Below are 12075 nucleotides of genomic sequence, written 5' to 3' on the forward strand. Positions count from 1 at the left end.
TTATAACCTGTTCCGCAGTATAACGATCCACCTTATAAATGGGGAGCACTGTATATGTTTTGTATTTATTACTGTGCATTTCACATATCAGCGTATAAGGTAGATACACTGTTGGTGCTTCCTCACACAGTATTGATTATTTCCCTGCAGGGCTGAAGAAGCAGACAGATGAGCACCTGGCCCTGATTGCGCTCCAGCACTGGGAGGACATCCCTCGCGCCGGCTGTAAACTGATTCCTGAGCATGTGGAGACCAGGCCTCTCCTCAACCCTGAGAAGCCAGGGATCGAGCAGGTAGGGTACCTTCAACCTGGGGAATCTGGGCTGTTTGCATTAAAAAAAAAAAAAAAAAAAACACATTGGAATTTAATTGTGAAGAAACATTTAGTTGAGGTGGGTTTATAAATGAAGATGGGGTAAGTTGTTTGTTTCTGTTGTTTGTAGTGTTCATGTGGTAGAGTCTGAGCAAACTGAATCTGTTTAGCCTAGAACAAAGAAGAATTAAATGGGACATAACTGAAGTCTTTAAAATCTTAAAAGCAGTTGACATAGTTAACCCTAACTAATACTTTAAGCGCAGTACAGAAACCATTACCAGAGGACACACCTTCACGCAGAGAGTGGTGAGGGTATGGAATGGGTTTCCTAATGTTTTTGAGGCAGAATAACTTTTTGGATCCTTTAAAACACCCAAATTGACAAAGTTTTGAGATCAATCAGCTACTAGGAACTGGACGAGCTTAGATGGGCCGAATGGCCTCCTCTCGTTCATATACTTTTTTATGTTCTTAAGTATTTTGCACATGTGAATCCTGACAGTCCTATTATTTGCTGTCTATGTTTAGTAATGCTGCACAGAATACTGTGGCTTTATATGCAAAAAAGTAATGATTCTCCACTTACACAGTGAGCTGATTTGAGCTGCGTTTGAGTCCTCTCTGAAGTATCTGAATGTTTTTCTGATTGTTACGCAGGGGCATCTTGAGTTGTGGGTGGACATGTTCCCCACGGATATGCCAGCGCCAGGGCCTGCCGTTGACATCTCACCCAGGAAACCAAAGAAGTAGGTTTCATGAGAGCAATGGAAAAGGAAGGGAGGTGGTGCAGGATTGCCTGATTGTACCCTGTGTTCAGATCTTATTGAAAATAAGAAGTTTGATCACAGGGAAGTCAGTATTGTCTTCCCAGGTGTAAAATTATAGCCATGTCTCATAGAGTGGATGTATAGGATTTATGACTAAGGTTCTATGTTTTTTAGAAGTCCAGGCTTTACCATTTTTACCCCTCTAGTTTTTCATCCAGGAAATGCTATATTTTACATCTTTTCTGTTATCCCAAATCTTCCCTATTTTCGTGACCTTGGTTATCCATTTTTTCACTGATTTCCAATCTTTGTGCATCCCGATATTGTTCTTAGAATATTGTACACTGTACAGCTGAGAGCCTCATACCTCCCTGCACACGCTTTGAGATCCCAGCTGGGTGGTCTTCTTGGTATCCCCTGGTTTTCTCTGGAGTCTGTTGAGAACTTACCTTTTTTCTTCTATTTCTGTTAAATAACTAAACTGTGTAATACTACAAATCACCTTTCAAGGGCCAAGTTACAAAATTAAAAGCTGCCAGTTTATGAATAAAGTTGTGTCTTGTTTACCTCAGACCTTTTTGTAGGTATAATTTATTGATATGTAAGGGTGGACCTTTTATTCTATGGATGTTGTTTTATAAAATTCCACCTGGCTGGTAAGTGTTAAATGTTTGTAAAGTTATTGTACTGTAAAATTTCCAACAGTTCTTTTTATCAGATATGTGGGCTTTGTTCTGTTGAGATGAGGTGTATGTTAATGACAGGACTTGTTGAATTAGTGGAGAATACCTGAGATATGGAACAAAATAATTCCTCACGGTGGAGAGGTGGTCTGTGCTCTGACCTTGTGTCCCTTCCTCCTTGCCAGATATGAACTAAGAGTCATAATCTGGAATACAGACGAGGTAATTCTGGAAGACGATGATTACTTCACTGGAGAAAAATCTAGTGACATTTTTGTACGGGGGTATGTACGGGCACAGCAGCCCTTCAGTGTGCCCTTCAGTGTGTGTAAATAATCCTGTTTTTTTCCCCTTTTTTTCTGTTTTGTTGCCGTGCTGTGGTCTAGTTATGAGCTGCGTGTTATTATTTGGAACACTGATGAAGTAGTACTAGAAGATGATGCTTTCATGACAGGGGAGAAGATGTCTGACATCTATGTCAGGGGGTAATGATGACTCCATTGCATGGCTCTTTCCTCCTTCTCCCCTTTATCTCCTCACAGCCAGGGACCCCAGGGCCAGCAGCACGCATTCCCACCATTTCGTTCTGTCACCTGCCGCTGCACCAGACAATTTAGACCATGCCAGTTAAATGTGAAGGGTACATGAGGTTCTCCCCATTATAAAAAGGGTAGATATTTCCTCCCCCCCAAAAAAACAGAATAACATTGTTTTAAGTTTATACAGGTATTGTAGGGCCCTGTTCACCAGTGAAGTTTGGTATTCATGAAAACCTTATAGATTATTGTTGGCTTCATAAATAACCTTATTTAATTAATCAAACATGTTGCACTTATTTAACAGGGCCCATAATAACATATCCAATTAACATTTTAGCTGGGAGATGTCCCACATGACATACATATATACTTTTTTTTTTAACTTAATTCTTTGTGGATTTTAAGTATTTTTTCCTAATCAGTTAGGGTTTCATAGCCAGAATTGAGTTGAGCTAAAATACAGAATGAGAGAGTTATAGAAACAACTATTACAATTTAATATCAAGCATAATAACCAAAAACCAGCGCCAGTTTTGTGTAGGCTATGTATACAACATTTCTGTTTTTTTGAGCGGCCTTAGTAGAACATACTCAATAAACAACAATAAAATAATTTCATCAAAGTGATGCAATACAATATATACCAAAAATTTCAAAGAATTGCCGAGTCTCAAATAATCGCCTGTCTCCAATACGCACCCAGTCTGCTGGCAAATATTGTAAATAAACGCTGGGTCTCTGCCATTGAAGATGAGGAAGATGAGGAGGAGCTTGAGCGTAATGAAGTGACAGCAATGAAAGTGACTCTCAGGATTAATAAATAATAATAATAGAAACGTAATTTAAGGTAGGCCTACATGTAATGCATATTTGTTTAATGCAGTTATTATGTTATTAAAAGTTTTGATAATTTTAAGCGTGCTGAAGGTAGGCCAGATACTTTTAGTGGATTTAACTATTATTATTATTATTATTATTATTATTATTATTATTATTATTATTATTATTATTATTAACATTGGTAGATTCCATTTTTAAATACAAATTCATACTTCTGCTTGTTCATTTTCCAACGTTTTGCATACCGTATCCTTGTTAACCAGTGCATATAAAAAGACCGTAATAATACTTTCACTTTATTATACTTGAGGGTGTACAATACAATGTAATTTGTTATAAAACAAAACTGTTACTTAGTTTCCACTGACACAGAACCTTTTAACAAAGTTGCTGGAATGTTTAAATTGAGTTCCGATGTTGCTACAAGGTTGTATGTTAGCGGCTTCTCAATGACCGCATGAAGCATGTGAATCTAGTGATCTAATATAAACGCCAGTCTCAAATAATCGCCGGTCTCCAATACGCGCCGGGTCTGCTGGCAAATATTGTAAATATATATACACACACATATACATATACATACACATGCATACATATACATAGTTCATCAGTTGCCTTGAAAAAAGAAACAGGGTATAGGTTTAACTGGTGTGGTCTTATTTGCGTATCATTCAAAATCTTTTTGTCATGAAAACTTTCGGGAAGTGGGTATTTTTATTCTCTTCTTGCATGAAAGCATTACAAGCAGGGATAGTTTGCATACATTTTTAATTAAATCACAGATGATTAAACAAACAGATGCGTATAAAGCATGTACGGATGTTTCACTGGATTGTTTGCTCAGTATTCAGAACACATAATATATTCCATTCTACACGCATTCAGTCACTTCGTTTTAATCTCTGTGGATTTTAGCAGTATTGTCACATTATCATACAGCCATCCGCTTTGGTCAAAATCTGCTTAAAAGTCATCCTCACTAAAAAAACAAAACAGCCCCTTACAGTACATGTTTGTTCTAAAATGCATTTCAGTCTTTACAAAACGTATTTACAAATGCTGTATATGGTTGTATTTGTATTATTTGTTTTTTTGTGGATTCTGGAAATATAACGACCATTAGAATAAACAAAGGACAAGGTATTAGTGTAATACAGAAATGTAAGTTTAAATATTGATATTGATATTAACCCTTTAAGCATATGCAGATTATAATTAATTTAAGTGCAATTGCATATACCTGTAATTATTTAATAAATATTTCTGCTAACATTTGGTTTACCAAACCAGGATGACCTGCTGTTTTTCTTTTTCATATTGTTTAAAGGGTTACTCAGCTTGCATGAACTGCTTTTTGCTGCAGCCTTATGCTTCAGTGTGTGGCTCAGCAAATATGCCTAGTGTAACTAATCTACAAAGGATGCAGTAACTAATAACCTCTTCAGACTTCTTTGGGTGCCTAGGGAATGCATTGCGTACTGTGTGAGGGACTGAAGAGGATATAACATTGGTTTCTATTGCATGTAAATTCTATGCAACCATAAAACAACTCTGCTACAATGAGATTTACAATAAGAGCTGCATGTCTGTATTGCAATGTGGGCTAACAGAATGCATTTTAATCACGAAACTTTTTACTCTTAAACAAATACATTTTAATTTTTCATATGTGGAAGTACTGTGTACTCACGAATACATGTGAAAGCCAGTGTCCTTCTGTATGGAATCCACTGCTTTTCTCTTTAGAGACCTGTTCTTGATAAAGCTTCCTGAATGGGAGCAGCTTGTTTTTTACTGTAACAGAATAACAGGAAGATTGTCAGCTGTCTGTGTAAGTCAATTCATGTTCAATAAATATTCTGAGTCAAACAACAACAATCAATAAATATAAATGAAAACATTTAGTAATGCTAGAATAGTTAGCTATTCTCACGGGAGTGACACATTTGGACTCGCTTGCGTTAAGCAGCTGGGTGGTTAATTATGGGAATACTGTGCTGGGCAAAGCTTTATCTCTGATTAAACTCCGCAAAGAAATACAGCTCTCAGTTTCCAGTGCAGCAGATTCAGTTTAAGGAAAGGAAAGGTCACGGTTGCAAGGTTTTGCAAACAGTTGCATTTGCTAGTTTTGAAACACATTTTCATTGCCCCAGTCTGGCAGTAGAGCAATAAAAATGTTAGCATCCAGGATAAGAGGAAACTTCCAGACAGCTTTTAAAACACTCAGAGCGGAAATGACTGCCATTGATTGGTACTCAGTTGTAAAGGTGAGAGAAAGGCAGCTTTTCTTGTTTTGAAATCAACACATTAATAAATAGGTGTGTTTTGATTTATTTAAAACCTGGCGACAAATATATCTTAAAGGCAGTTACTCGGAAAATACGAGAATCAGCACCCCCATACAATGAATGCGCTTGTGGAAAAACGCCCTGATTTTGTTTGTTATTTCCGGTCCTCTCCCCCCAGCTGGCTGAAGGGACAGCAGGAGGACAAACAGGACACTGACGTCCACTATCACTCACTGACCGGCGAAGGAAACTTCAACTGGCGTTTCATCTTCCCATTTGACTACCTGCGTGCTGAGGAGAAGATTGTCATGTCCAAGAAGGAGTCTATGTTCTCCTGGGATGAGACTGAGTACAAGATCCCCGCCCGGCTCACCCTGCAAGTGTGGGACGCGGATCACTTCTCTGCTGACGACTTCCTAGGTATGACTTGGCTCTTCTAGTTAAGTGATGTGTTAGAGGGACTCAACATGGGGAAGGTGCTTACAGTCCAGGTTACCAGGCACTTTGACTAGAGCTAGCGGGGAGAAAGTTCCCCTCTGTTTCATTTGAGAATTGTGCACGTAATTTGCAAACACTAGAGAGATGCAAATGCTTTTGAGATTATACTTCAGAGTAGGCTTGCCAAAAATTAAGAATTTGGTTTAACCCTAAAAATCTGTCTCTGTATATTCCTTTCATTTTATTGTCACCCAGAACTATCTGTAAGTATATATACCACCTGCTGGAGATTTCAAATATGACATCTCTCCAAAATAAATCTGAATTAATGGTGGACAGCAAACCAATTTCTTGAGCTGAAGAAGCAGGTTGAGAGGTTTTTTTTTCTGCCTGCAGATTTCTAGGTGCCAGGCCCAATACTGTAAAATCAAGAAGCAAAATAAAGCTGTTTATGAAAAGGAAAGAGGGAGACTTCATGAAGAGACTACATGATGCCCATAATAATTATACCTGACTAAATTTCTCCCTTTAACTTTGCTACCATTGTAAATGGTGAATGGGCATCTTTGTTAAGCTTTTGCGTCCAAGTCTATCCAGAATATACTTGTATAATAGTATTTCTTATTTTAAATTTTCTCCTTGCAGGGGCGATCGAACTGGACCTGAACCGATTTCCCCGGGGGGCTAAAACAGCAAAGCAGTGCTCTATAGACATGGTGCTGAATGAGCAGGAGCTGCCGACTATTTCCATCTTCAAACAGAAAAGGGTCAAGGGCTGGTGGCCCTTTGTAGCCAGGAACGAGAATGATGAAATGGAACTCACGGTAATGGAAATCCCAGTCTCTGAATGTAGGAAGTGGTTATGCAAGCTAAGTTGTAATTTAGCCTTTTTCACAAATATTGAACAAGAAATTCCTAAAAAATAAAACATAATTGTCTATTACTATTGTGAAGGAAGAGTCTTCCTTTCCTAAATGTTAATCCCAACTTTAAATAATGATTAGGCACTAACAGTAAACAGTACTTTATAGCAAAGTGACTTTTGTCATCATCCTTAGTTGAGCTTGGGATTTTATAGCCACTGAGCCACTTCTCCTAATTTAACATTGTATGCATGATTGCTCCTTTCCCTGTAGTGCACTGTATGAAATACGTTTGTGTGGTTATTTCAGGGTAAAGTGGAGGCAGAGCTCCAACTCTTAACTGCAGAAGAAGCTGAGAAGAGCCCCGCTGGTCTAGCCCGTAACGAGCCAGAGCCCTTGGAGAAACCAAAGTAAGTCACGTTATACTTGTACTGCAGCTCCTTTAAACAGCCATGAGCCACATGGTACCCCCCCACCCCCCACCCCAAAGGCCTAAAGGTGAAAATTGTCCCTCCAACATTGTAGATAATTAATGTTTATCTTGAAAACACAAGGTAAACATTAAACAGATTAAAAAGATAGATACGGTTTGCAAATAAAATGAATTTGGAGTTTGCCTTGACATTAATCAAAGTTGTCCCAAAGGTTCACTTTGAGATTTAGATCCTGTGATGTGTGAACTTCCATTATTTTCCTTGCCAGGAAAGAAGCGATTCATGGCATGGAGGTTTGACTTGACTAGTTGCCCAGATCTCAGTCCAATAGCTTCCCTATGGGAAGCTTTTGACCATCATCTCTGTTAACTACATTGCATACGACTGAACACACCCAAGTTCCAAGACTTGATGCCCACAAGTGTCCAAGTTGTTATGGGTTTATGTATAGAGTCCAGTAGTAGTTTTCTAGTGTTTTAAGATTCTTCACTTTTATTTCCATTCATTAATAAGGTCATCTATTTTCTTCCTGGTATTCTTCTTCTACACATTTCTTTCCTTGTATCTTCTAACCCCTTTCCTTTCTGTTTCCCATTTCACCCCTTCCATCTTTCTTTCCATCCCTCCCTTCTCTTCCTCAAAATAAGTCGGCCGGATACCAGCTTTATCTGGTTCATAAACCCACTGAAGTCCATCCGGTACTTCATCTGGCACAACTACCGCTGGCTCATCCTGAAAATCCTAGCCTTGGTCCTCCTGCTTCTCATGGTGGGCCTCTTCCTTTACTCCATGCCTGGCTACCTGGTCAAGAAGCTGCTCGGAGCCTGAATCTTGCGGAAATCCAGAGGGTAGCCCTTTCTCCCCCTCAATCTCTCTATCTCTGTCTCTCACCTGTCTCTCCCTGTATTGTGATTCTGTTAAAACAGGCAGTAACACAAAAGTGTAAAAACATTGAAAAGGGGAAAGCATTACAAAACATTGAGCTAGATTCTCAAAGATGTTTAATTTATTTCAGAAAAGAAAAAGCACATCTAATAACATTATCAAACCAGAAAACAACTCAAGCATTTAATGTAGAGGCTTGTATGTAATCCTAAATTGTTTCTTATTTGATCTGTGTTTTTTTACTTCCTTAAATAGCTTTGTGACTCCATTTATAATGAGACAATGATTACTTGCTGTTATTCCCTTGTGTGGCCTGTTTTATCATTGTAGTTCTGTTTGCATTCAGTGGCTATTTATATGTTGTAATTCAACACCTGATCTAGCTGAGGATTTGCTCAGGAGCACTCCTAGATGTCAGCAGTCACCTATAAATCGCTTCCAATCATTTTAACGTATTCCTTATTTACATCAATGGAAAGTTCATTCAAATGTCTGCCAAAGTATTGCCCAAAGTTTTGCAGTTTCCATCATTTACATGTTTTCATATAATAATCTGAAGAAAAAAACTGTATACACTACCGAGGTTGTCCAGGAGGTTTTCTGCAAATGTTGCCATTCCAGGAACGCCTGAGGAACTGGAGATGTTGAGCAGCCATTCCTTTGAGGGACAGGCACCCACTGTTATGCCCCTTTTTAAGTCAAGGGTGTCTTTCTGCTTTGTCATTTGTTGCTGAATAGTTGCACAGCTTACATACAGTAGGTCTACTGGACCAAATTATATGTCCGGGGACCACAAACATGCACATACATTAGGCCGAGTAGGGGATTTTCTCTTTTCACGTACATTCTCAGATTGTTTTACCAGTCAGTGTAGTATGGAATTGAGTTTTGTGGCACAGTTTCTCATCCGCCTCAGCACCGATCTCATGGCTATCCTATAGCTGCTTTTCAATAGTGGGGGAAGGGGGTATAAAATGTGGCCTTAAATATTAACTAAAGCATTTACTGTCTAGTAACCACTAACACTTACTCAATTGTTTTTTTTTTCTTCTTTTTCCTTTAACTGCTTCACTGGACAGCCGACCTGACACCTCTTTCATCTGGTTCCTCAGCCCGCTTAAATCCATCAAGTACCTAGTCTGCACCCGCTACAAGTGGCTCATCATTAAGATTGTGCTTGCTTTGCTGCTGCTGGCTATGCTGGGTCTCTTCCTCTACAGCATGCCAGGCTACATGGTCAAGAAATTGCTGGGAGCATGAACGGGCAGCAGCGTTGGCTGGCTGGGTGGCACCTCTCACCATCCTATGTCCGTCCCTGCATTCCAGTCTTCCTCACCACGGACACTCACTGTGGCTGGAATTTCAGTTTTTAATATTGTCATAACCAAAAACATAACTCCTTTTCCCTGAATAGATTTTGTACAAGGCACTAACACTGCTTTCCCTGCACTGACTTTGGTTCTTTCTATGCGCTTTAAAAAAAAAAGAATTTTGCAGACCTATCTACCATTTTCTGTTTACCCCAAACAACCGACTCTATACAGCTGAAAAGGCTGCTCACGGAAAGCAGCCCAGACTTGTAGCACTAACTTGCTCTCTCCAGCTGTTTATTTATTATTTTTATTATTTTTTTATTTCTGAGCAGACACCCTTATCCAGGGCGACTTACAATTGTTACAAGATATCACATTATTTTTTAAATACAATTACCCATTTATACAGTTGGGTTTTTACTGGAGCAATCTAGGTAAAGTACCTTGCTCAAGAGTGCAGCAGCAGTGTCCCCCACCTGGGATTGAACCCACGACCCTCCGGTCAAGAGTTCAGAGCCCTAACCACTACTCCACACTGCTGCCCTATAACTTGACATGCTCGCCATTTATAGTACTTGGGGTGGGGGGGTGGGGTTCTTATGCAAGTTTGTGGAAAAATAGGTAAAGTTTCAAACAATATCATACACTTAAAAAAAAAATAATAATAATGTTTACAGGGTCTAGTTTTGTATATTGAAATGCAAGGTGTTGACTTTCCTTTTGGCTGATTTCAAGACATGTTATCAGTATTTATGTATTAATAAATTATCATTTCACTTCAACGGCAGTGTTTTAAATATAATCAATAATGAACAAACATACAAATAAATTCACATGAATAGATGAAATCTGATACATTCCAATGTGTTTCTCCAAACACCAAGTGTGATTTAATCATGGATTGGCCACTTCCTTTATTTTAAGTTTTGCTTATCTTGTTAACAATATTATTTTGATAGGAGTTTTCTTTCTTGTCATAGTTGTCATCTGAATGTATGCACAAGAAGCAATGTGACTGTTATTGTGGAAAGAAAGTCATAGTGGAAAAAACAGTTCTTCCGGTTGCAATGTAGCACGTTGGCATTCATTCTACAACAACCTGTGTTCACAAAGCTTTATCATCTTTTGTCTTTAAAGTATACACAAAACGGGAGAAATCGAACAAAAAAACATGTATTATCTTAATGTTAACGGTCTCTCAAGAGCAAAGAAAACCCTGCAGTGTGAAACTCCCATATAATGTTGATCAGTCTTGGTTTGCGGTGTGCGGTTCCCTAGGCGGAGTTTGCTCTTGTTTGAAATGTAGCTATATACGATTTGTATTTTAAGCCCTTATTTTGTTTATTTATTGATTTATTTATGTATTTGATTGGATTTGATTTGCTCTTATTTTTTTGTTTGTTTTTAGAAAAAAAGAAAAAGTCTGTATTTATAATTTAGTTTTACAGTGTGCAATATTTGGTGTTCTATTTTTGTTGTTTTGTCTGTATCAAATGATGATGATGATGATGATGATCAATAAATGCTTGGCCTGTCTCACCAGTCGTCCCAATACCAGTCTGTCCTGGATGCTGAATCCTATGAGAGTTCCTTACTGGGATTCCTGGCTGCCCTGCTGCTGCTTCTGTTCATTGTACTGGTGATTTACTCCATACCTGGGGTAATCAGTGAGAAAATCTTTAATGCTGGCAGGTAAACAAAGGGTTATCACTCAAGGGTGTGCAAAGCTTGGGATGCCAGCTCAACAGTATCAATAAAACTAAATAATTTTTACTACTGGTCAGACTTTCCGACAAGGTAAAGCTACAAAAGGCATATCCATCATTCAGAAAGCTTTGTCAGGAACTAATTAAGCAGATGCTCACTACAGCAGAAAATACAGAAAGGCTTTTATTATGTTATTACAACAGGAACTGAAGTACTACTGCCTTTACCATTGTTTGCAAATGTAATTATTACAGCATTTGAACAGTGTGGGTAAAAGGAGGCATTTTAAATAATGCATGAGAGAGATTTCCACTGTTTTTTTTGTTGTAAAACTCTCACAACCATCAAAACAGCTACTGAAAAAGCCTTTCTTACCCTATTATCACTGATTTAAGTGTTTGCTCCGATACTGAAAGGTGTGTTTAGGCTTATATAAGACCAGTGTCTAGTTCTCTGCATATGGAGAACAATGTCTAATGTATCTATCAGCTATTTCACGGGGTGTGAGCTGGATATAAGGATAGGGCAGAGGAAGCAGAAAGAGCAGTTAGTAGGACAGAGTGCTGCTGAAGGAACAGATTTAGGACAGGGGCGCGGGCGAAGCCCAGACTTAGTAGCGGTCCGATGGCCCGGGCTGGAAATTAGGATAGGAAGGTGGGTGCTGACTGAGGGTGGCATAGCCATCGCATCCCAGGGGCGAAGCCCAGCTACCGAAAAACATATACGAGGGATAATACTCGAAGAGCTAACCCTTGGGAGAGGAAATCGGTCCTGGGGGCCAGGACACGAAATGGAAGTACGAGGCAGTCGCCCCTCGGGAGAGTAGGGTACCCAGCATCTGAGGCTTCTGTAAAGGGGCACTTGTTAAACCTCGTGATTGCCGGCCAAGACTCTGCGCTGCCTGGGACCTGAAATAAAGAGAAAGCATGCAGGTTAGTATGGGACTTGAGCACTGGAAGTGTAAAGCAGCCACATCCCGAAGAGAGGGATGGATAGAACAGA

At 39.1% G+C, this 12075-nt stretch overlaps 1 protein-coding gene across 13 annotated transcripts in view; it reads left to right on the forward strand.

The window, feature by feature from the left end:
- The window catches only part of LOC117402240 (otoferlin-like), a 122090-nt gene extending 111185 nt beyond the window's left edge, over nt 1-10905 (forward strand). For 8 of the 13 annotated variants that reach the window (XM_059023686.1, XM_059023687.1, XM_059023688.1 and 5 more), the window contains 7 exons: nt 151-293; nt 974-1062; nt 1952-2050; nt 5612-5853; nt 6517-6695; nt 7044-7144; nt 9133-10905. In XM_059023686.1, coding sequence (XP_058879669.1) covers nt 151-293; nt 974-1062; nt 1952-2050; nt 5612-5853; nt 6517-6695; nt 7044-7144; nt 9133-9313 — 1034 coding nt within the window. In that variant the 3' untranslated portion in view covers nt 9314-10905. Of the gene's footprint in view, nt 1-150; nt 294-973; nt 1063-1951; nt 2051-2152; nt 2252-5611; nt 5854-6516; nt 6696-7043; nt 7145-7815; nt 8017-9132 lie in introns of all 13 variants that reach the window. The other 5 variants (XM_059023685.1, XM_059023691.1, XM_034003188.3 and 2 more) reach the window with 2 other exon arrangements.
- The last annotated feature ends 1170 nt before the right edge of the window (nt 10906-12075 follow it).

This window comes from Acipenser ruthenus, chromosome 5, assembly GCF_902713425.1.
Source record: "Acipenser ruthenus chromosome 5, fAciRut3.2 maternal haplotype, whole genome shotgun sequence".
In the NCBI taxonomy this organism is placed as follows: Eukaryota; Metazoa; Chordata; class Actinopteri; order Acipenseriformes; family Acipenseridae; genus Acipenser; species Acipenser ruthenus.